At 44.9% G+C, this 24,305-nt stretch overlaps 2 protein-coding genes across 8 annotated transcripts; one reads left to right on the plus strand and one right to left on the minus strand.

Annotated features, from left to right (window-relative positions):
- Positions 1-4,190: 4,190 nt before the first annotated feature.
- RPL15 (ribosomal protein L15) lies at positions 4,191-9,811 on the minus strand. Of its 2 annotated transcripts, none has more exons than XM_023919240.2 (4): positions 9,706-9,811; positions 8,151-8,332; positions 6,632-6,768; positions 4,191-4,547 (listed from the first exon to the last, which is right to left on the minus strand). In XM_023919240.2, the coding sequence occupies exons 2-4, from the start codon at positions 8,320-8,322 to the stop codon at positions 4,242-4,244; spliced, it is 615 nt and encodes a 204-aa protein (XP_023775008.1). In that variant the 5' UTR covers positions 8,323-8,332; positions 9,706-9,811; the 3' UTR covers positions 4,191-4,241. The 2 variants fall into 2 exon arrangements, with proteins under 2 accessions (XP_023775008.1, XP_023775007.1); XM_023919239.2 differs by having other exon boundaries at positions 8,151-8,335; positions 9,706-9,810.
- A 17-nt stretch (positions 9,812-9,828) lies between these two features.
- Positions 9,829-23,556, plus strand: NKIRAS1 (NFKB inhibitor interacting Ras like 1). 6 transcript variants are annotated; one of them, XM_086851619.1, is made up of 5 exons: positions 9,850-9,935; positions 10,966-11,059; positions 11,741-11,865; positions 18,794-19,035; positions 21,851-23,556. In XM_086851619.1, exons 3-5 carry the CDS (start codon positions 11,772-11,774, stop codon positions 22,088-22,090), a joined length of 576 nt encoding a protein of 191 aa, XP_086707745.1. In that variant the 5' UTR covers positions 9,850-9,935; positions 10,966-11,059; positions 11,741-11,771; the 3' UTR covers positions 22,091-23,556. The 6 variants fall into 6 exon arrangements, with proteins under 6 accessions (XP_086707734.1, XP_086707745.1, XP_086707765.1 ...); XM_086851626.1 differs by lacking the exon at positions 9,850-9,935 and adding an exon at positions 9,953-10,098; XM_086851631.1 differs by lacking the exon at positions 9,850-9,935 and adding an exon at positions 9,965-10,392.
- The last annotated feature ends 749 nt before the right edge of the window (positions 23,557-24,305 follow it).

Genomic DNA, 24,305 nt, shown 5'->3' on the forward strand with positions numbered 1-24,305 from the left:
GTCCAGAGGCATTCCTCTGCTGCTCTTGTGCAAGGAGATACAGACTGCAAAACTTCTATGTGGTCAGCTAGGGTCCAACATGCTAACTAGTGAGGGCTTTCCCAAAGCCAAAAGTGCAGGGAGACCTGAGCAGGCTTGGAATAGGGGTACCTGCCATTTGAGAGAGCAGTGTCAGCCAACACTGGTCTTATCAGAGCCAGGCTTAATTTAATCACTCATCTGCTCTCTAATCTCCAGGATACCCCTGCTCTCCATTTCCCTGAATGATGGAGAGATGACAGCATTTAATGAGATTGAATGTCATCTTCATTACAATAAGAGCCTTTAATTATATCATTGAGCATCATTATTTGATACCAAAGAAAAGCACGCTCTCTTAAATTTCAGGCAGTGACAAGGGGTCCAGGAGAACTGGGTTCCAGTCCTGGCTTTGCCAGAGGCCTCTTCTGGCCCATTAGGTAAGAGCAGGATAGCCACTGAATTAAAGGTTGTGTAAGCAGTGTAGCTCAGACACTTCCTAACTGTAGGGAGCGAGGCTCTGCAACCTAAACACTCTGTGTGCAATTATTAAATTGAAGCTGATTCAGAACCTTGACACATACAGTGAACAACCTACAGGCTCTTCATCCTTTCATACAGCTTTACATTTCAAACAATTACTTTGAAAGGATTGGATCAAAAAGTTGGTGGTTGCTCAAAGCCCCAGAAAAAAAACATCCAATTCAAATCCAAATTGTTGTTTTTTTTCTGTGGCTGCAGCAGTGTTTCCATCACTCTGAGTGTTTTGGCTTGATACTCAGCGAACTAGACTTGTGTCTGCTGGAGAAGAGATGTACAAAAATATGGTGGTTTTTCCAAGCTTGGAGAGTGAGTAGATAATAGAGTAGGAATCAGGCTCTATTTTTAGAGCCTGGCTTTTTAATTCATTAGCTGTACAGAACTCTTCACAGGCAGTCACTTTTCTCTACTGGGTCAAGGCTAGTGAACAACTGCTGCATTACAAGGACAGAGATAAGTGAGAAAGTCGAGCTATAACTCTCCTCCATCGCTAATTACTTCATTCTAAGGCCCCCACAAAAATCACCAGTGAAATTCCATGACCTTCTGCTGCAAGGAAGGAGCCAACTGCCTCCTCCACCAGCATCTGTGCCTTTCGTGGGCATCATGCCAGTGTCCTTCTCCCAGCAGCACACAGCTGCCTCACAGAGATTCCCAATGCTTTGGAGACAAAGCAAGGAAACAATTACACTCACTGTTGATTAGTGAGTCCCTGCTTTTCAACCTAGCTAGTGTTGCCAAGTAATGAGCACTTCTATTAGCTATGTGGAAGGGAGTTTACTATTTGCTTATTTAAAGAACATCCTAAATCACACAATCTGTTTTTACACATCCCACCCTTTGGGACAGAAATAGTGCCCTTGCCAGGTCTTCACCTTGTACCAAAAGCTGAGTGATTAGCTAATCTTGGCAGCTGACACAAAAGCAAAATCCAGCCTAATAAAAGCTTACAGTCAACTATTTTCAACAGCACCTAAAACCAGGCTGAACCAAGCTGGTACTGTACAGCCCAATTTCTCTACATTTTAACTGTGGTATTCACTTTGTCTTGCCTAGAAGCCAGACAGCTCTTCTAATTACATTCAAAACATGCCTGCTCAGACTGAGAAATGATCAGTCCTGCAAACAAGAGCCAAGTAGACGGCCTGGAAACAGATTACTAGATTCCTCTATGTATTAATAGATTTGCCTAGTGAAATTCCTGAAGCTTCCTCTTCCCTCCTCCTGCCCTCCTTCAGCTACAGCTCGGTGTCCCTGTTTCAGGCAGACCCTTGGTGTCTGGGGAGGCTTGAACTCAAGTTACAGCCTCTCACTAGGACTGTCTCAGGTGACTGCTTTCTACCACAATCTAAAGGAACACAGACTACTTGCAATCTCTTGAACTTGCACAACAGGTTCAAGAGTCAAGTAGGAAAGGCAGAGATCACATAACCTCTCTCTAACCCTGACTTCCCAAGCCAACAACCCCCCAAAAAAAACCAGTGCCAAACGAAAAAAATTTTCCTCAATGTTTTGTCTTTTTAAAATAAAAGATTTTAGTAAAATATAATGTCTTTCTGCTTCACATAAATTCTGCACAGCAATGTCCCTTTAAACCCAAAATCCTGTCTAAGAGCATGAGACACTTCCAGTGTGGAAAGACACTATGCCCATCTGACTTCTCAAAGACTTGGAATGAGCTGTATGTACCCAGAGCATCCTCTGAAGGCACCACCATCTGTTTCAAATTCCTTCACTGGTCTGCTAGATACCATGCCCTTTTAGATACAGGCATCAGCACTTTTCAATAAACTTCAGAGGGAATAGTGTTTTCCCCCTTATTTTTAAGTTCAAATTACAGGACCACAAGGGCCAACCTAAGGCAGGTCTCAGTGAAGACACCTGCCACATGCTGCAAGGTCTGAATGCTGGCAAAGGACACAGCATTAGTGCTGACTGCCCCATCATCTGCTGTCAGCCTGCCCCATCAATGGCAAGGGTCCAAACAGCTTAACAATCTCCTAGTAAAGTATCATCAGCCTTGAAGTTGTTGCTTTAAAAAAAAAAAAAAAAAAAAAAAAAGGATAAAAAAATCATAGATTTGGGTTGAAGGAACCTTAAAGATCATCTAGTTCCGGATCTCCTGCCATGGGCAGAGACATCTTTTTCTAGACCATGCTGCTCAAGCAGACAAAAGAAATTCCACAGGAACGGACACACTGGCCATACTGGCACTACCTGAAGCTGTTAAATCTACAAACCAGACAGATCAGCCCCTCAGCCCCCTCTCTGCAATAACCCCCTCCACGCTCAGGGGAAACCTCCTCATCAAATTTGCTGAGGAACTTCCACTTCCTGTCCTATACCATCACAGGACTGTCTTTCAAGAACACCAGTGATGCTTCAAAGGAGAGGCAAAAAAAAAATCTCCCATCTTTAGAGCAGATAGCTTTAACACTTTTTAACACAAGATTATTTTGCATTTCTGCTGTTTGAACCACACAAAACATATCATCAAAGAATTTCCTCCTTGAGCTGTTCTTCCTGGCTTTGAGAACACACTGCCAAAATGTCTCTTCTTCAGACTACCACTCTGCTGTCAGAACCTAAACTGGAGTATGAAGTGAATTGCTCAGTTGAAGGGAAAATCTTGACACGTCTTAAGACTCAGGAATAAGAAAAAAACCACTCCACATTCCAAGCTCAAGTTCTTGGAAGACACAACTACTTCTTGGGCCTTCTATTAACCTCTCTTCCTATGACTACCTAATGTATATAGTACAGAATCTGTGGAAGCTACAACAGCCATCCACCTAATTTACCAGGAATTGCATTTAATCTCTCAGCCATTACGTGCAAACTGACTTCATGCTGAAAAGGTCACACTGTGATCTCACAGAAAGTAGTTGAAATACATAAATCTGTAACTGCTATCCAAATGTGGTTATTTCTACCACCTAACCATGCAGAGTAAATCAGAATACAACTCTTTAACACAGAGACATGTTTTCTGCTCTGGTATCAAAAGGAAGGTTTAAGAAACTGTGCCCTCTCAATCTTGACAAATGAAGTAATATCTACTCTACAGTCAGTATTTTACTACTCAGCCTAAAACCTTATCATTCTTTGCAATATGCCCTCATTTTTAATACTGTGCACTGCAACAAACAGAGCAAGCTTTACCTTTCCATTCTGTGCTTATTTGATTCAGACATTTGTAGCTGAGAGGCCCAAGAGCTTGTTTGACACTGAAGAAGTAGGAAAAAACAGAACTTGAAAAATAAAAGAGCCATTAGTATTTAATCACCTATAAAAAAGAAATGAGCACTTTCAGTTTACATCTCATTGCACAAGGTCAAAGCTGGCCTCCAGTTCAAGCACAGGACAACAGAGACCCCAACCTACAGTGACTAAAAACAAACTCAGACCAAGAAAAAAAAGAACATGGGACAGCCCTTGGGTTTTCAATAAACATTGCACACGTCCTTCTATGTTATCAAAAGTGAAACCCATCACACAACTCTATACTCAGGGCCTACAATCTTCACAAGTACCCAATTACATTTTCAAAAGCCTGTCAAAATACAGAAACACCTGAACTCCTGGAGAATTCTACGCTCATCCACATAACCCAAGAAGCAGCAGAAGCACTGTTAAATTTAACAACCTGCATGATCTTTATTAGATGGCCACGTTTACAAGAATTAGCGGTAGCGGTGCAGCTGCAGGGTGTTGCGCCTTCTCCAGGCTGCACGGCGCGAGCCACCGATGGTGTGGTGGAATTTGTGGCCCTTGCCAAGCCCACGGCTCTTGCGCCCGGCTGACGTCAGCCCACGCATCTCTCTGTGCTTGTGGACGGGCTTGGTGATCCATTGGGTATCGGGGTTCCGCCTGATGGTCTTATGGAATGGATCAATCAGGATCACTTCAAAAAACTTGTAAGTGGAATCTTCACCCACCCAATACGAGTTCAAGACTCTCAGAGCCCCACAGTGACGGCCAGCACGTTCCTAGAGGAAAAAATGAATGCAACAGGCTGTAAAACCATGGATGCAGAAAGATTACTACCTCAAACATAAAATTTCAATTTTCCCTAGGACAACCTCTTTTCCTATAAAAACTCATCTCCTTCCAGCTGCAAAGATGTAAGAACAGTAACAGCTGAAAAGAATGCTGTGTTACAAAAAAAAAAAAAAAATTTGGATTCTCTTTGGATTCCTGCATGTAACAGGTTTTAAAGACCATGAGCAGGAAGGTGCTTGGTTGACAAAACAAAGAACTCTGTGTTCACAGAAGCACCCAGTCAGTAAATACACAATGTTAAAAATAACTTCAATGTGAAGATGGAGAGCACGAGCTGCACTTGGGGTCACGGAACAATCTTTTGTGGGAAGTTATGAAAGACTGACTAATTTGTACATCCAAAGCTACAGGGGAGAAAGAAATTTCTGCAGAGAGTAAGCCTGTACTGGTAGAAGTAAACGAATAGCTGATGTAACAAATCCTTGTACCACTGCTGGCGTATTACTGCTTGCTATTCCTATCCTCACTTGTGGTTAGGAAGACACAATCTTAGTATAGAAAACAAAACAAAGCAGAAAATAGCAATTATGCAACTCAATCTGCTTCTCTTGTCAAGAATGCTCCTTATTTAAAACACACTACATGTGTTTAATTGTAGGACCTTTATCATCACCATGGGGAAGCATGAACCCATGTGACCTCGTTCATCTTCTTCCCCAGTGTGACCTTAACCTATTGCTACAGGCTTCCCTAAACAGCCCTTGACTATTTTCTGCACATGGAGTAACATTTTTTCAAGACCTTTTATTCTAGTGTGAGAGCAGCAGCTGTATGAAATATTAGAACACCAGTCACCCTCCACCAGCTTCTATTCAAGGATGGGAGTTCCAACTGAGGCTTTTCACTTCTGTAATATTAAAAAATTTAAGTCGTCCAGAAAGACTGTCAGATCCAGAAAATTTCAAGTTAAAACTGAGGGCAAATAACCTCTTCTATAGTTGGCATAAGTGAGCATGTGATCAACCATCAGTTTTCTGGGAATAACACATATGAAGAGATGTCATGGCCCAATGCCATGAGCACTGAAAACAGAGTAACATTTTTAATTCAAACTCATCACCTGTGTTTCTTTTTAAATAAGCATGTCCCATTTATATTTTTTCCCTGAAAAAAAAAAAATACCACCATATTCAACTTGCAGAAGTCACTCAGCAATATTTTCAAAGTCCTGAGAGCAGAAAAGTTTTCTGCTTCAAGATGGAAAGGCAATGACACTCTCCCTTCTTCCACAATGTCTTTTTTGAGAATGTAGCCTGGTACTAACTCTAACCCACTGAGAAAGATTTTTTTTGTGAAGGTGAGAACTCTTATCTCTTCCAGACTGCAACTGTGACAGCAATGAAGCTTACAAGATCTCATCAAATCAAAGTTTACATTTTGAGTATTTCAGTAACAAGATCTCACCTAAAAATAAGTTAACCACCAAGCTGTGTGCTTGTGAGGTACCAGTTTTTTATAAAGAAGCAGGTCTCTGGCACACTGCCTTCAGCTCCTGCAACACAGCTAAGTGTGCTGTGCAGCAGTACTACTACACAAACAGGTGCTACAGGCTTTAAGACAGGAACTCACGTGTACTTTGTGAAAGGAACATCACCTGCAGCTGGCAATCCACAGCATGTGGCAGGGAACACAGGAATGGGATTTACTGACAAGTTAGACACCTTAGCACATGCAAGTTCTTATTTCTCATGCCTAGCTCTTTATTTTACTGTGGCTTGGACTAGTTATGTGTTTTTTGTAACAAATATAGTGGCATACTTCAGAACTTCACTAAACCACCCAAGTGGTTCCCACAGGTCCCCTTTTTAAAGTCTGAACAGTTTTTTTATTGTCTCAATAGAGCTTTTAAAGACATTCTGCTATTTTCATGCCACCATTATTCAAAATCTTACTAACAACTTACTAACAAAGCAGCTGGTTTGGTTTTGTATATTTTGTCTCTGAGTACTTTCAGCTTTTACAGATTAAAACTTTCCAATGCAAATTTGTGAGCAATAACCAAAATACTCACCTCTGCTACAGACTGAAGACTCCGGGCAAACTTGAGCTGGTTAACACCATGATGCACAGGTTTACCATAGGTAGCACCTTTCGGGACTGGGCGTTTGCGACCACCACGGCGAACACGGACACGGTAGATAACATAACCTAAAAGAAACAGTGACTTAGGAACTAGAACAGTTCTAGTACCAATTTTCATCCCTGCACTGCATTTCCAATCCCCAAAAATTTACATTAAATGCTGCAACACAAAGTCATTACACCACTTTTTACCAAAATTTACAACCTGAGGTAGATAGTACAAGATGTTTTTGTTATTTTAATTACAACTGAGTAAGGAAAGTGATATCCTGATGCAACTACTTTTTGGTTCCAAAACAGAGCTTATGCCACCTTACCACTACCCAGTCCCAAACCAACTAAGATCAGCTACAGCTATATTGTAATACAATCATAAAAAAACCACCAAAAAAACCCAGCCAAAAACCAAACAAACCCACAAAAAAAACCCCACCAGCAAAACCACTACCCAAACTGCACAATTCAGATGGCAGCACTCACAAAGCACTGAAGCACAAGCCATCCATAAACTCTGCTGAAATCTAGTCACTGAGAAATGACGAAACTAGATAACAGTGACAAAAGTGTCAAGTCTTAGCTATTAATTTTCTTTGTGAATACTGGGTTTTAACCTGGATTTCCACAAGTTACACATGGATGGCCACTTTTCCCACTTCTTTCCCTGACCAGTAACTGTTTTTCAGTAACAGTACAAAGTCCATCATCTTGCCCAGGTGCATGCAGCTGTAATACACAGTATGGGTTGCTTTGGAAGGTACCTTAAAGATCATCCAGTTCCAACCCCCCTGCCATGGACAGGCACACCTACCAGACCAGATTGCTCAGATCTCCATCCAACCTAGCCTTGGACACTGCCATGGATGAGGTATTCACAACTCATCTGGGCAATCTGTTCCTGTGCCTCACCACCCTCACAGTGAAGTTTCTTCCTAATATCTAATCTAAATCTAGTCTTTCTGTTTGAAGCCATTCCCCCTTGTCCTGTCACTACATGCTCTTGTGCAAGTCTCTACTCAGATCTCTTGTAGTTCTTTTCAAGGTGCTAGAAGGTCACAGTTCAGTCACCTGAAAAGAGCTGAAGTAACAGACGGCAAAACTTGGTCAGAGAAAGGACATCCCCCAAACGTAGGATACTAAAAACCCAGCTCAATTCTGTGGCACTAACATTGCACAAGAACAAAAATTGAGGCCAAAGCCCACTTGATCTTTACCTGCCAGAATGGCAACAGAAGGCATAGATGCAAAATTAAGTGAAGCTAAAGTTTTAGGCTGTGCTGCGGACACTGCTACCAACTGAAGACATTTACAATATTCTGTTCATTTCCTACAGAAAACTTCAGTTTATTGCGGGACACTTCAGTTTCACATTTTGTTATTCTGCTGTCACTGAAGGAAGTCAATGTCACTGCATCATGTGGCACACGGACTTCACCTGTCCATGCCATTACCTTGCTTGGCCTTGTATCCCAGCCTGCGGGCTTTGTCCGGCCGCGTGGGGCGCGGGGCCCGGTGCAAGGCTGACAGCTGGCGGTACTGCCAGCAGCGCACACGCAGCAGGAACCGCATCACGTCCGACTGCTTCTTCCTCCACAGCTCCTGGATGTACTTGTAGGCACCCATGTCTGTCTACCTGCTGGATGGAGAGGTCAGTGAGAACAGTGAATACAATTCCCAGTTTGAACATCTTCCAACAGTGGCAGCACTGAAAGACAGGGAGCTCTCGCACTTCCCTGTACCACTGACACATCTGGGAACACAGATCACAGCTGGCAGCCTTTAACATGATACCCTGCAGTCACTATTCCCAGCAACTTTCTTCCTTTTTATTTATTCTGAAGTGCTAAACTCCTCAACTGAGAAATTTTCAGATGTGTTATGTCTGATACTGCCAAACCCAACAACTAACGCCTGAAACAAATTTTAGATACAAATATATCAAGAGCTACATGATTGAGGAGCGTGGCCTTTATTGTTACTTCAGTATGGTTTTACTTCTAAGTGAAAGCTTAACAGTTTTATTAGTGTAAGTTTAACAATAGCTTAAGAAATGAACTGGATTGGGACTTTTGATTCCTCAAGTGCAATTCACATGGTGTCTCCTACATCTCAGCAGGCCTTCCTCCACATCCGCTGAAACTGGACTTCAAGTGAAATGGGGCATACTGACCGTGTCACACTAAAAAAGAAGTGTCAATGCTCAGTGTCCTACTGCTGCTGACATTAGTGTTTTGCTCCATAGATGCTCTGTGGATTTTTTAAGTTGTTTTTAAAAATCGTTTCTGCTGAGCACCATATTGGAGCTAGTTTGTATTGACTTCTGCAGAGCAAGGGCTCAACACAAAGTTCCTACAGGTCAAATTTTATCCTTAAGAAACAATGATTATTACAAACACTCTCTTCTGAGTTGAATATGTCTTAAAAGTTTAAAGCATCTAAAAAAAAATCAAATATTAATTTATTTTTCAGTCATGTTTACTGCTGTTTTCCTAAAAACCTCTGCTGCCTTACATATCTGCAGCAATTAGCACGCGTACCTGAACTCACCATCACATACACGCAGGTCACTTTATTTACATTTTAAAATACGCCAAGAACAGTTCGTGTGTGATTTTGAATACCCCTCTTGTTTAAACCTGCCTAGCTATAGCTCATCCATGCTCATCCATTCCCATCCCCAGCCCTCCATCTTTTCACGGCCTAATGGCACAAAAATCCCCACGAACGAGCCGCAAACCCGGAGCAAACCAGGGCGCGCCGTCTGTCACGGACCTGCACCCGCTCTGGCGCGCCAGGGCCACGCTGGGTGCCCCGCTCCCCTCCCCGCCCCACCGAGGCGCAGCCCGCGGGCCCTCCTCCACCGGCCTCCCAGAGGCACCGCGCCCGCAGAAGCAGCCCCATCCCACCCGGAGCCGGGCGGGCGCGGCGGCGGGACAGGCGGATGGGCGCTCGGATCCCGGGATGGGCACGGATTTAGGGAAAGGCCGCGCCCGGACCGGCCCTCACCTGATGGCGCCCAGCGACGGAAAGGAAAGGCCCTACTTCCCACAAGCCCTCGGGCCGCAACACACTTCCGGCTGCTGCCGCGGTGCCTCATGGGTAATGTAGTCCGACGGCCTTGTGGGCCGCGCGTCCCTCCCCGCCCGGCCCGGCCCGGCCCGGCCCCCCGCGCCCGCCAATGGGAGCCGGGGGCGGGCCCGCGCGGTCAACGGGGCCGGCCGGGACGCTCCGTCCAGGTGCGCGCTCGCGGCGGGGGGGCGGCCCCGGGGGCGCGCTCGGGGGCCGGGGCCGCGCTCTGGGGCCGGGACACTGGGGCACGGTCTGCCCGGGGACTGCACCTGGAGCAGGGGCTTGGCGAGATGCGGCATCTCCTGATATACCCCCTCTCCCCAACCCCCCGTAAGTCCCCCACGTTAGGGACTGGGGCGGGACTTTGCTTAAAACCCTGAAATGAAGCCTTAAAAAAAAATAAAAAACCCCTAAAATAACAATAATTTTTAAAATCGTAAGATTACGAGGAAGGGCTGAGGGAGCTGGATTTGTTTAGTTTTGAGGAGGCTCGGGGGAAATCTCATCACTCTACAAATCCTTGAAAGGAGAATGTAGTGAGCTGGGGGTTGGTCTCCTCTACTGTGACTGCCGTGAGAGGACCAGAGGAAATGGCCTTCAGCTGAGATGGGAGACTCAGATTAGGTATTAGAAGAAAATTTCTCACTGTTAGGGCCATCAGGCATTGGAATAGGTTGCCCAGAGAGGTTGAGGAGTCAGCATCCCTGGAGGAGTTTATAAGGCATCTGGATTTGTTGCTGGATGATGTGGTTTGGTGGTTTAATGGTTACTGTGGTAGTTCTGGGTTGCTGTTTGGACTGGATGATCTTAAAGGTCTCTTCCAACCTAATGATTCTATTTTATTCTATTCTAAATAGTAAATGCTAAGGGTAAAACCCTAGAAACAAACCCTAAAACCTTTTCAGTGGAGGGTAGGGAGAGGATGCCATCGAGCCTGGTTCTGCAGGCCCTGGCTTTACCCACTGGTCTGCTCCTGTCCCTGCTCCCATCCCTCCTGCATGGCACAGGTCGGATGGGGCATTGAGTGACCTGGTCTCATTGGTGGCATCCCTACCCACGGCAGAGGCCTGGAAGGAGAGGATCTTTAAGCTGCCTTTCAACCCAAGCCATTCTGATTCTATGAGTTAGGCTTTCTCAGCCTGCAAGTCCCTTCTGCCTCCCTACCTGCGGCTGCAGGGTGACCTTTCTGTTTTTCAGCATATGCTTTTCAGAGCACCCTGGCTTGTGAAGCATTGCCTGGTTAAACTGGAATTGAAGCAGGACAACGCCAGTCCCTCCTGGTCCAGAAAAGGTACTCTTCAGCTCTCTCTGTGGCAAATGTCTCCAAAGAGCAAACTGAGTCAGGGCCTGCTGCCCTGCCATGGCTCACTGGCAGAGGGAAATGCCCCTAGCTGCTGGATGCTTCCTGCTACAGCCAACCCCACCCATCAAACTGATTTAAAGCAGGCCGAAAAAACCTGCTTCTGTATTTGCTTTCCTCTGCTTCTGCCTGTCTTTTAACACTCCTGTTTTGTAGCTCCTAGTCCGTAAAAGCTAGAAACTTTCTGTGAGCAGAATAAAAGGGAAGGAACCACCATTTTCTTGCATTTCTAGAAGCCATCCTGGTACTATGAAATACCATCAAGCCCACCCCAGGAAGCCAAATAACGCTGTGCACACACACACACACCAACAAACACAGCCTAAGCCCTGGGGGTGTGCATGCTCCAGCACTCCCGGTCTCCCCAAACCTGACAGGACAAGTGTCGAGGCTGCAGGCAAGCATCAGCACCACTGGCAGCAGCCTAAAACCTGAAAAAAATGATGTGGGAGGAAATTTTAGTCCTAAAAATATCAGTCGCTGGCGAACGCTGTGAGGGAGCTGTGCCCCCGCTGCTTGGCGCTTTGCCTTGTGCCTTCTGTGGGCTCGGCTCCCACCCTTGGTGCCCATCCCTGCGCCGTGCCAGGCTCACAGCCTCCCCTGTCTGCACAGGGCTCCGCTGCGGAACCGGCCCTCGGGAAACATGGGAAAGGGCTACAAGGTGGTGGTTTGTGGAATGGCCTCAGTGGGAAAGACTGCGATTTTGGAGCAGCTTCTCTATGGAAATCATACTGTTGGTGAGACATTTTTACTTTTGGGGGGAGGTTGTTTCCTTTTCTAGCATCTTGTTCGGTGTGGGCCCCAAAACACCAATAATGGAGGACTGTGCGCTGCGCTGAGGTGAAGGAGGAAATGGGGTTTTGTGGCATCTCTGGGCTGTTCTTAAAATTCATAGTCCCTTGCTTATGGATTTTTAAAAGAGTCTTGGAGAAGAACTCATTCCATGATGTTCCTGGTAATAAAATACAAGAATGTTTAAAAAGAAACACTGAAAGTAGGTGATGTGCCGGCTGCATATTTACAAAAGAAATATCTCGTTCCCTGGAAGATGCCGTAGATGCCTGAAAAATAAATAGCTGTCACATGATGAGTGTAGACACTGTTTAGACTTTTGTTTCACATTCTTAAAGCTTTATTTTGCTTGGTTTTGGCTAACACTTAATCAAAGCTCTGGAAAGAAAAACAGCTCAGCTATAGGTTCCACATTCTGTGCTGAATTTTGAAGGCCAAGTGTCTCCGCTCTCTTAAATCCTCACGGGAAAAACAGACTTGACAGAGGAACAGGGGATGCCTGATATTTGCTGTGCACAAAAGGAAGGGAATAAAGGCAAAAGCGGCATGTTTCCCTCTGTTTCCACATTTGGCTTTGAAAGGAATGGCAATGATCATCAGGCTGACAAATTATTCCTGCCTCACCTAGAAACGAGGGGTGGCACCAGGGCTTTGACAGAAGATGTTGAGTCACTTTGCATTTTTTCTTGAGCCAGGTAAATCAGACATCAGGATAAGTTGTTGGATAAACGCAAGGATTTCTAGCATGGTGCTTTGGTGCAGTGCTCCACCTTTAAAATGTGTGGATGGGAGGAATTTGCTGAAAAAGCGATACAGAACTGTGTGCTAATACCCGTGTTTAAAAGGAGGATTTCCTCTAATGTTGCAGCAACATCTGTTTCCAGCATCCTACTGAGTGCTAGGCACGTAGCCCTGTGTAGCTTTCAACGTGAAGGCTGCAAAGCTTTGCAGGCTGAAGGTTTTTCCCTTTGCTGCCGACCTGCCTCGCCTCTGTGCTGGGCTGTGTGACTGTCAGAGACACCCGAGCAGCGTGAGCAAGGCCACGTTACTTAAATCGTATTGCCTTGCATTAATTCCTGCCTCCTATTAGCAACCCAGGCAGGAAGGATATTCGGGTGTTGCTGATCAGAGGAGCTATTTATGGAGCCAGCCATGTACATGATTATACAACGTCATGGACACTGGCTGACATAACCGGAGGGAGGCCTCGTGCCTGGGGTTTAGCCGTGGGTGTCCCTCTGTCACTCCCAAATGCCCTGCTCCAGCTGGGCCACTGAGCAACACAGACCTGTCCCCTGGCCACCCTGCACTTAAAAGGATAATTTTTCCTTGCCTGAAGCTCTGCTTTTATTTTTTGGAGTTACTGGTAAAGGAAGGAACAGCTGATAGCAGATGGGGAGTGCAAGGGGAGAAGGAAGAAGGTAGTTTCCTGTTTTCTGTGATTTTGGTCAAATCGTGTTCTTAAGACATTCAGAGAAAGAGGACAAGTAGCAGAGTCAAGATCAAGATATGGAGAGGGTCATTACAGAGCTGCTGCACCTCCAAGAGATGAGTGGCCACAGCCCAGTAATTTTGATTTCCCCTACACAGGCCATCAGGCACATTTGGAGGGATGGACCAATAAGCTGGTGCTTTTGGCAGTGCTGGTGAGTGGTCACCATCCTCCCTGCCTCTTCCTCAGCACATAGGCAGTTGTGGCAGAGGTTGCCTGAAGTATTGCCTGATGGAAATGGTTCCCAGAAGACCTTCAGCTTCTGTTCTGCTCTGTATTGATTTAGCTCCCGAACCGTAGAGGCAGGATGCCATTGTGAGGATCTCCCTGTGCAAGGACAGAGTTTGAGGAATGGCGCGTCTTTGACTGCTCCTTAGCTGAGCTGCTTTAAACTGCACAATGGTGCTACCATTGCAGGGGTGGCCCTTCCCCACCTGAAACGTGATTACAGGATCTTGATCCTTGTTTCCTGAAGCTTGTGAGCTCCAGAAAGCGGACATGTACATCTTGGCTGCTGGCCTTTTTGGCCGGAGGCAAGGAGGGACCCGTGTGTTCGCTGAAAGCCTGTCTGTTCAGAGCCAACCAGCAAGGCAGCTCACCGGGCATGGCAACATGGACACAAGCTGTTTCAAAACCTGTGCTTCCTGACTGACGTCAGGAGCAGCTCTGCGGCCGCTCCAAGGGCCCCGGAGCCGTGGGGAGGATGGCCGAGCCAACACGGGGAGTCTTTCCGTTCTGATGACAGGCACATCCTCCTCTCAGTGACAAGAGGCACGCTAGAACCTGGTTGGAGGCTCAGAGCACAAGGTCTGCTGCCATTCTCTGAGGTGTCACAGCTACTGTCACGAGTGTCTCCTCCTGGCTGTAAGTCAGCCATGAGTCTGTCAATGCTCATGTGCCTCCTGTTGACTTTCCTGTAAAAAGGAGTGGTGGCACAGCTGGTGTCAGGGAAATGATTAGAGTCCTTGGAGGTTTCATGCTGCTATGTAAAGCCCTTGGCTTTGAGCCCATGCTCCTGGCTGTGTGCTTGGTGATGGTGCTGTAAACCCAGTTGCACTGTTTCTTTTCCTAGAAAAACATGCACCTTCAGGTTTCCCTGGCTCATCATGGGTGAAGTCCTTAACAGTCCACTGTTACTTACATGGTCAGCAGCTAACACTCTTGAAAAGGCACTAAGATTGCTTGAGGTCAAAGAGGAAAAAGTACTCAGGAAGGAGGAATACCCCAAAAAAGAACTATTTGTGTCCCTGTAGCATTTGAGTGATGATGTCTGGTATTGGATTTTGTGCTAGGCTTTAAACTGCAAGGGAATTTGCCTTGTGTCCCAGGATGAGAAAGGAGGGGACAAATAGATGAGATGCTCTCAGAGCCACGTAAAATAATGTAGTTTGTTGAACCATTTGACTCGATGATCTTAGAAATCTTTTTCAGCCGTAACTATTCTATGATTCTGTGATTGCCTGGTACCTGGGATGATCTCTCTTTTTGTGACTTAAGTGTTGTGTTTGTCCAAATCCTCCACCTTCTTGCTGTGCTGAAGAAAGAGGGGCCAGTCTTATCTCCTCAGCCATGAAAAGGGTCCTTGACTGGCAGCAGAAGATAGTCCCACTAAGTACCTGTGGTATCTGGCACTGCTTGGCCTGACCTCTCTTGACCAGGCTAGCAGGAGACTTGCTGGCTTACCTTTGGCACAGGGTATGTCTGTAAAGAGGATGGATATTTTTCCTTAAACAGTGTTCCTGTTCAGTGATGGTGCAGAAAGGAGTCTTCCTTCTGCCTTTAAAATATTTCTGGCCTCTCAGCCTATACTAAAACTTATCAGCTCAACAGGAGAAGGTGAGAACTGTCCCTTGCAGAAAACTTTTCTCTGCCTCCTGGCTGTGTAAACAGCTGGTATGGTCAGGTTATTCATAAGCAGCTACTTCAGATCCTCTTACTAGCTAGGAATGAAAACACCATATATTACCATGGTAGAAGCCATAATGAGAGAAATTGCCTCACTTATTCCAGCTGGAGGGATTTGGGGTTTTGGCTTACACTTTGGATGTGATGGAGGCTAATTAACCTAATTATGCATTCATAGAATCATTATACATTCATAGAATCATAGAACAGTTTGTGTTAGAAGGGACTTAAAGATCATCTCCTTCTAACCCCCTTGCCATGGGCAAAGACACCTTTTTTCATCTTCACTTCTTAAATTAGAACTACCTGGTGACAGAAGTGCAGTTAGCTTTGCATTTTAGAAACAGATGAAAATGGAACTGAATGTATGTAACTGAGGGTCACAGCCTGGCTATTTGTTGTGGGACCAGTACTTCCCTAGCAGTTAAATCTAAACAGATCAGCTCTTCTTGAGGTTTGTCCAGCTCTTTCCCAAGTCAGGGATCCTCTGATACACTGTCCTTTGAGATCTAAATAAGAAAAGCCTGTTGTTCTGCAGTTTATAAATGTAAGAAATAGCAGCTTTTAGGAGCTCTTTGCTGAATTCCTCTGGAAAAGGGGAAAAAGAGATTACACAGGAGATCTTCAAAAGTACTCAAGAAGACAAAAAATTTGTACTGCATTAATGTTCAAGATCCAGCTAGGAACTTTTGAAATTCCATCCCTCTTGAAATTTTGATTTACTCAGGTATTTGCAATCTATCTACTATGCCTAGACTGAGTGTGCAGTATTCATTAGTATATTGAGCCTTTTATTTTCCTCGTTGGGAAGCCACAAGGGGTTGTAACAACACCCAATTTATGACTGAAGCTTCCCGTTGCAGTTCCTCTGTGGCAGCAGTTGGTAAAAAACAAAGACCTTTCTGCCTCTCCCAAGATTTGCACCAGCTAAGGAGGTGCTAAAGAGTGGCATCACTTCTGTCTATTCATCCTCCCCCTCTCCAGCCTTTTAAGATTTTTTTGTTTTCAAAGGAACTGTGACATTGTGCACTACCTTGTTAGTTCCCCTTCACCTCTCTAACTTGTGAACCTGAGGGCTGGCCCACGGTAGTGCTCTGCTCCATGGAAAAACTACTCAAGCTGGCAGCAATCTGCAGGACAAGATCTTCCCAACACAAGCTGCTCGTGCCCACCCAAGCAGAGATGGTGGAAGGATGCCTGGGCATGCCAGTGAAGGGAAAGAGAATCAGGATCTTTGCAGCAAGGAGGATGGAATGGTGCCAGCACCTTTCTAGGGCACTGACTAGTGGTGTTCTACAACAACCTACCTGACTCTTGTTTGAATGGAGACCTAGGAAGTGTTTGAATGGGATGCTACTAACAAATATAAACATCATTGTCAGCAAGAGGTGGCTGTTACGTGGTCTGGGCTTTAGGAACAGGGCCTAGAATAAGGTGACACAGGTATTTCTAAAAATTATCTATGTTTACTTTGGAAACTACTTGCATATACTCTCTCCACCAGTGCATGTAGGTGACATTTCACCTCTGGAATCTGATACTGGTGCATAAATTTCAACTCCCTCCTATGTGCCCCTCCCACTTCACATCAAAATTTGTTGCTCTATTCTGCTGAGTTAAGTCCCAGGTCTTAAATTTTCCTCTTAGTTTTTAAATAGGATGTTGAAAGACATACTTTTCTCTGCTGCTTTTAATGCCATTAGGAAGAGATTGTCACAGGGTAAGCTGGATATATTAGAGGCTGTTGAATTACAGTGTAGCATTTAGGGGATGAAAAACTGTACAATATTATTTGTTGGTTTTTAAGAAGAAAATTTAGGTACTTATGGTTCCTTCCATCTTGCCAAAGCCGTGTTTACTGATGGCAGATATTTCCTTGAACTGTCTGTACAATACAACGAGGCAGAGCAAGAGTAGTGCTGTGTCTAAACAACAGTGCTGTATCCAGAAAGGGATTTGTTACTACCTCAGTCTTTAAAAATGCTCCTTTAACACATTCTACAATCACACAGGATGCATTTGTGCTTCCTCTTGTTATTAACCTTTGCTTTGTCCTTCTGTTCTTAGTTTTGCTCCCACACATTAGCGTGGCTATATTTGGAAGCAAGATAAATCAAATCATTGGAAACCTAATAAGAGTTTGATCTATGAAGACTGCACAGAGAGGGGCAAAAAGAACAGCTTGTGCCACTTTCCTGCACAGGAATGCTGCATACATCACGGGAAACCAGCAGCGTGGGTGGAATGCTTTAGCTTGTTTGTCAATGTGAAGTGTTTTGAATAGTGTCACTGAATATAGCAAAATCCTTATTTTCATAGGCCAGATAATCCCTTGTGTTTTCTTAAACAATACACTAAAATGGTCCCTTTTTGGCAGACAAAGAGAATAAAGCAGAACTCATTACTGTAGTCCTGCAACAGCAAACAATTGTATATAGGAATGCAGTGGAGGCAAAAATGTGGGTTGCAGAGGGTTTATATGAATACTTAAAACCAACTCTGAGAGTGGCCCAGCTACACTAGACATAGATTGTTTTGACCTGTAACCTTATGCACCTGCATCCAGGAGGAACACAAAGCCAAGGTGATTTATGTGTTTTCAGGTTTGGCTTAGGAAAAATAATTTTAATTAGTTCAAAGCAAGCTGCCTTGAATTACTTCACATTTCCTGTGTGGAGAGGAGGTGGGAAGGAGGGCCAGTATGCAGATAGTCAGGGTGGAACAGGTGATATATGAAAGCTTGTTACCTTGTGCATGCTCTTACCTTTCAAGGTACAAGTAAATGAACTTGTTCCTATTAGCAAATCTGAGTAATTTTAAATCCCTAGGGGATGGAAAAAGCTCACTGTGTATTTGAGTAAATACAGTATGCAACTTGTTTGCCTGCAAACATCCCCTTCCCTTTCTGGCTTAATTTCACATATTGGTTAGTTGTACCACCAATAGACATTCATTTCCAGAATTATTATTATTCCAGCAGTCTTCTGGAATTTTATTATTCCTTTGTCTTCTGCCTCTGCAGTATGATCCAGCTCATTATGAGGCAAAGAAGTAGGCTTAAGATGTTAGTACTTGACTATCTGGTGTTCCCTGGCTGTTGTTCCAAAAGGGTATGTTTGGACAGGCTCGTTTTGCAGCATGTTTGGCACAGAACTGGTACAACTGGGTGGCCAGAGTCTGGAAAACTTGGGAAGAGAGCATATATCTTATCCTATTCTAAATGTGCATGTTGTATAGATTAATTTTACAGGCATAATCATGTGCTTACATATTAATGTATTTACAGTGTCACTATTGGAAATAGCTAGTGCAGTCATCTGTGAATACAGCCCTCCATGGAGATGCCAGGCAAGGTCAAGGCCTGGTCAAGTCACTCTTGAAAGCTCCTGTGGGGCAAAATTGTGCTGCACTGCAAGGAATTCTTATAGTGAGGCTGTATTTACAGCAGTGGAACATTCCTGCTTGTTTTTGAACAGGCTTAGAAGAGGGTGCCACAATGGAAGATGTGTATTTGGCATCGGTGGAGACAGACCGAGGCGTGAAGGAACAGTTGCGGCTTTACGACACCAGGGGTCTGCAGGAGGGTGTGGAATTGCCCAAGCACTATTTCTCTGTGGCTGACGGCTTTGTCCTGGTGTACGCCGTGACCAGCCTCGAAGCCTTCCAAAGAGTCGAACTGCTCAAAAAGGAGATCGACCTCTTCAGGGACAAAAAGGAGGTACATGCATGGTTGGCTAAATGCTGTATCAGTGATAGGAAGTTAAGGTTGCAGAGCTCAGGAAAATGAATGTACCCACAGCCTTGGGTGACCCAGCAAAAAGGAGGCCTTCACATGCCAGGGAAGCTTAATTCACATGCCATGCAGGTCATGCAAAAGAATGCTTTTTTTTTTTTTTTTTCCTCCTTATTTCCTCTACTACAGCTAAAATTCAGTCAGCTGAATGCACCAGCCAGGACACTTATGACTAATAAAACATATGGTCTACAGCAGTGCAGCTCATGTTTTTTTAGATATTGTACAGGGGAAGTCAAGTGCATAGAATAATATAACGAAGGGCATTATCTTTGTTTGTTTTGTATTCATGTACTTGATGGCTTACAAACTAGTGTAATTGACAATGGGTCTCCCAGACATTAGTCAATTGGCAAAGCAGCTTTAATGTATTTTAACAACCATATTGAATCAATTCAATTGTGTGAAATGACTGCTCTATTTTCCCTTAGAAAGCAGCTAGTGTTTTCAGCTGACAGTGTTCCAGCTTAGCTAAACAAATATAACTTGCATGTGGCATTAGCATTACGGCTTTTCCTACAGTATCTATATTCTGGAGTAGTTTTCCCTGTTTAATGTCTTTAGCCTACAGCTTTCCAAATGCCTGTTCTATGCTGTTTAAAAGAAAAAAAAAAAAAAAAGCATGAAGAATTAATTGGATAATGGTAGGGAGAGACTTTGCAAAAATGTAGCTTGGTTTGTACTGACAGCACACAGGGTGGTGGAGGAAGGCAGGCTCAAGTTTGACAGCAGATGAATGTGCAGTCACAGAAGTATGTTAGGTGGTAGGGCTGGTGTGAGCTGCAGGCTGTCACGTATATCAGGGATACAGGAGTCAAGCATAACTCCCCTGCAGGGCAAGGAAAGGTGGACAAGCAGGAATTTTTTTCCAGGCACTGTGCTTTATGAAGGCCTTGATTTGGTACTATACACCATGTTGTAATGCAGAGAGGGAGTTACAGCCCCAACAGGATCTGCATCCTGATCATCTGTGTAACCTGTCAGAATTCTTCTCTCTCTTTGCATGCAGGTATTTTAGAAAACAGCCACTTTGCTTATCCTTTTGGAGAGCTTAAAATTGTGATTTTGACTGAGGATAACAGTTAAAAAAGCAGTGGCCACAGTCAGATGGATAAAATAGCTTTAATTCCTGTGATTTCCATTAAAAAATAGGCTTTCAGGTGTACAAGGTGAGATCAGGAGTCCTTCCTTAAGGCAACTGTTAATCAGCAGATTAATGATTCTGTAACTTAAAGTCTGGGCTCCACTAGAATGAATTCTTTACTGAATTGGGGATGTATCTCCACACATGGTGCTTCAGAGCTGGCAGAATTTCAACTCGTTGAGTGGCACAGTCCCCTGTTGTGTGGCAGATGACAGAAAGCACTGATGGCTGGTTTCTTGCCTCTGCTGGCTGTGGGGGCTCTCCAGCACGCACCTTAAAGCCTGGCCAAATTTTATACTAAATAGAGGTTTTGTTCTCTTATACTGACAGTGCTTTGCCATAGCTAAAATTCAGCTGGAGCATGTGGTAAATGCACATGCTTTCAAAGCCCTCACAGAGGGGGAAAAAACCCCTAAGCAGCATTTTTCCAAACACCCTGGCCTACTGTAGAAAAGAAAGGAAGCCTCAGACCTCACAGGAACAGGACAAACATCTCTAGCTGGAAAGAAGTAGAAGGCATCCTGGAGTTAGCCTGATGAACAGGAAAGAGCAAGCAGGTGTGGCCACAGCAAACCCCACAAATCATCAGCAAGAGAGGACTTTATCACTTGATCTTTGTCAAACCACTAGTGTAGAGATGAAAACAGAGTTTGACTAAGGACCTTGAACTAAAAATATAGTCATGGTTTCCCTTAAGAGCTGGTGCTGGTAAAACATTTTTAGAAAACAGTTGAAACAAGGAGGAGCAGTGGCTTCATGTGGCCAGCACTGCCTTTGGCACTTCCTAGAGCTGAAGCACTGGGAAGGCTGCATGTACTTACTGAGCTCAGCCACACTGGACTGTCTGGGTGATACACAAGTCACTTGATGGATCCCTACAACTGCAGATCTGAGTTGATACCATTGTGCTGCTCTCCTTAGCTAACCTGCTGCTCTTGGAACTGCTCCCCCGAGGACGCTGCTGGTGCTTATCTGCCACTCTCAGCAGACTGTCCCCTTCAGTCCTTTGGGTGGCTCTTGGTGCCTGGGGCTGGGCAGCTGGCAGGGCTGAGCTGGGAGAGGGGCCCCGTAGCCCAGCCTGCCTGGTCTGCTGGCACGATTGGCTTTATTTATATTGCGGGATGGGGCTTGGGAAAGACACAAACAGGACAAAATCCACCACTGTGGGATCCAGGCTTTCTCTGCTCCTGTGCATTTTTTCATCTCTCCAGCATCTGCTGCTTAGACCTACTCGGATATCATGCTCTTATCATTTGTCTAGGGCAGCTCAATTCCCAAGTAAGTGGAGAATAGGGCTGTTTAACTTTGGATCTCTTGGGTATTGTTTCCCTTCAAGCAATCACTGAGGGCGGGGAGCGGGATGGCAAGAAGGGGAAGTCCTGCATATCCTATGATTAAAACAAACTTCCAACCCATAAGTAGATGAGGCTAATTCAAATCCCAGACCCTGATCTTCCAAACTACAGGCAACTTACCTTGTGCCAGTGCTTAGTTACAGAACAAGTCTGAACTGTGTTGCTACTTGCCTGCTGCTTAAAAGGATTGTGGCTGGTGGATGGTTTTGGTATAAAGCTCACCCTCTTGTTTGGTTTGTAGGTTGCAGTTATTGTCTTGGGAAACAAAACTGACCTCCTGGACCAAAGGCAAGTGGAAACAGAAGCAGCACAGCAATGGGCAAGGGCTGAGAAAGTGAGACTGTGGGAAGTGACTGTGACAGATCGGAAAACACTGCTTGAACCCTTCACCTTCTTAGCTAGCAAACTGTCCCAGGCCCAGAACAAATCAACATTTCCCTTGCCTGGAAGGAAGAGCAAAGGGAATAACTGTGAAAACTAGACTAGCTTAGCATTGTCTCCTGCTGCCAGGTCACAGTCTAAGTCCTTTTTGTGCCATTTGCTCCTTGCAGTTTCATTTAAAGCAATAATATCATTCAGCAATAAAATCAGCAAGCTTATAGCTAAGAGGCATCCTTCCTTCTCACAGACTTGGCTTGAAAAAGCCACTGTTGGTAAAAGCCTCAAAAAGCACTTTATGAGAGCAGTTATTTTGCTGCCAGGATTATGGAGGAGGAAGGGATAGATGGATACCTCTTAGCAGGGCCTCTTACTATGCCTGGATACAGCCATGTTGAGGGACAAATCAACAAGCTTACCAGTATATAATAGCCCTGCAGATCTATAGCCTGTAGTCACAAAAAGTATTAGCTGCAATAAAGCATTCAGTTTGGAAAGGTGATATATTTGAAATGGCAACAGTTCTTTTACCTTGACCTTAAACAGGGCCATAGGGCTTTTTGATGCTGCAAGAGACTGAGATCAGTGTCTTGCTGTAGGAAAGGGTATGGAGTGGGAGGAACAGTTACCAGATTTAGCCAGTGATGTTTTGCTAGTGTCTGGAAGAAAAAAACACCCCCCACATCTTCTGGGAAATACCCCAACATGAACCTTGTCAACAAAGTCTAGTAAGCAGTGCTTTCATGTCAGGAATTCATTTGTAGAAACCAGAAAAGCTCTCGGAGCACTCATTGATTGAACAACCTAAGGACAACACAGCTATGGGTTTGCTCCAGCATGTCCACTACAAATCAGTCACATTCTCATAGGTGGTAATTTTACTGAGGATTATATGGGTCAATTTTGTATGCAGGATGTATTGCTGGGCTCTGCTTAGGGCACACTTACCTGGCTGCTGAGGTAAGCTGCAGCAATCTGCCCTCCATAGGCCAGATAACAGCTGGTACGAAGTGCTGTATGACTGTGCAGGTGGGGGCTGAGGAGGGTAGGAGGCTGCCTTTTTGCAGACATCCCTGTGGCAAATGCCCAGAAATACCTGTACAAACGGCCCCGGTCTTCATGCGCTGCACATGGTCCGGCTGCAGGAGCACAACTGCACGTGCTGTGTTTGCCTCAACACTGGCAAACCTGTGTGCTGAAGGACTCTGCTGTCCCAGGCCAGCCTGGCAGTAAACTGAACTGAAGGGGATATATAGAGGGACAGAATGAGCCACTTTTCCCAGAGACAGGGGCCAGATTTTTGGCATCTAACAACCTGCTGTACTAATTGATGCTAGCTTTTCTTTATATTTGAAGGCAAGAGCAGGGAGTGAAGTACCCAGTTTCTGCATTTTCCACTAAATTAATCCTCTTTTGAACAAATACTAAGAATTTCACTGTGAATCAGCAAAACCACAAGCAATATTTGCACTGTCATATCATAACTGCTAAATTGTGTGCTTAATGATCACAATTAAGCTCATAGTATTGCTCTTCCTGAATACTGATTAACAAAGCCTGTCAGCACTACTAAAGTCTGTCAGCATTATTAATGTCAGAGCAGCAGTACACTTCACTGAAAATTAAGCAGGAATCCCTACCATTATAATGGAGGTAGACGAAACTGTTTATGCGCTTTGCTCAATATAGCTTGAATTGCTGTGGCCAAGGAGTAAGATAAGAGAGTAATTATGAATGAGCAAGCTTTTGTAATGCCCTGCTAGGAACATAAAATTGTTTCCATTGCAACACTGCAGCTGAGTAAGCACTATAGCACGACCTCCCCCTACCTGGCCAGTAACAGTCATTGTCCCCAGCAGTGCTGCAGGATGACACTCCCTCCTCACTCATTTCCTACTGAACACACATGTAAGTGTACTCTGGGCTTCTCCCTACCCAGAAGATTCAGTATCTGCTTGTGTGGAGGTGACTTGAGACCAGCAGTGGTTCACCTCCTCATTGCAACCTCTTACCAAGGAGTGGGTCATGTTCCTCTTCTTCAGCTCTGCAGAAACCTTTTTCTGGAAGGGACTTCCATCAGCCTTGAAGCAATCAAAATAAATGAAGATGTCTACTAATAGCACATCACTAAAGCTGACCCTTGAGCCAAAGGAGTGCATGTTGACAAGTCTGAATGAACTTAAAATGCCTGGAGATGGAAAGAATGGGGATGACTGGTTCCTGTCCAGCTCTGCATGCTGCAGACTTGGTGCCATTTTTTCTGCCAAGACTGATGTCACCTGTAGGCTGCCAGAGCTGTGCAGTGCAAGTGTAGCTTG

This window comes from Cyanistes caeruleus, chromosome 1 (assembly GCF_971803275.1).
Source record: "Cyanistes caeruleus chromosome 1, bCyaCae1.hap1.1, whole genome shotgun sequence".
NCBI lineage: Eukaryota > Metazoa > Chordata > Aves > Passeriformes > Paridae > Cyanistes > Cyanistes caeruleus.

Excerpts from the sequence above, each read along its gene's own strand:
- RPL15 (XM_023919240.2), bottom strand. The coding sequence starts at position 8,322 with ATGGGTGCCTACAAGTACATCCAGGAGCTGTGGAGGAAGAAGCAGTCG. Across the intron at positions 6,769-8,150 it reads GGGATACAAGGCCAAGCAAG|GTTATGTTATCTACCGTGTC; the intron begins GTAATGGCATGG and ends TGTTTCTTTTAG. Across the intron at positions 4,548-6,631 it reads GTCTTCAGTCTGTAGCAGAG|GAACGTGCTGGCCGTCACTG; the intron begins GTGAGTATTTTG and ends TTTTTCCTCTAG.
- NKIRAS1 (XM_086851619.1), top strand. The coding sequence starts at position 11,772 with ATGGGAAAGGGCTACAAGGTGGTGGTTTGTGGAATGGCCTCAGTGGGA. Across the intron at positions 11,866-18,793 it reads CTATGGAAATCATACTGTTG|GCTTAGAAGAGGGTGCCACA; the intron begins GTGAGACATTTT and ends GTTTTTGAACAG. Across the intron at positions 19,036-21,850 it reads TCTTCAGGGACAAAAAGGAG|GTTGCAGTTATTGTCTTGGG; the intron begins GTACATGCATGG and ends TTTGGTTTGTAG.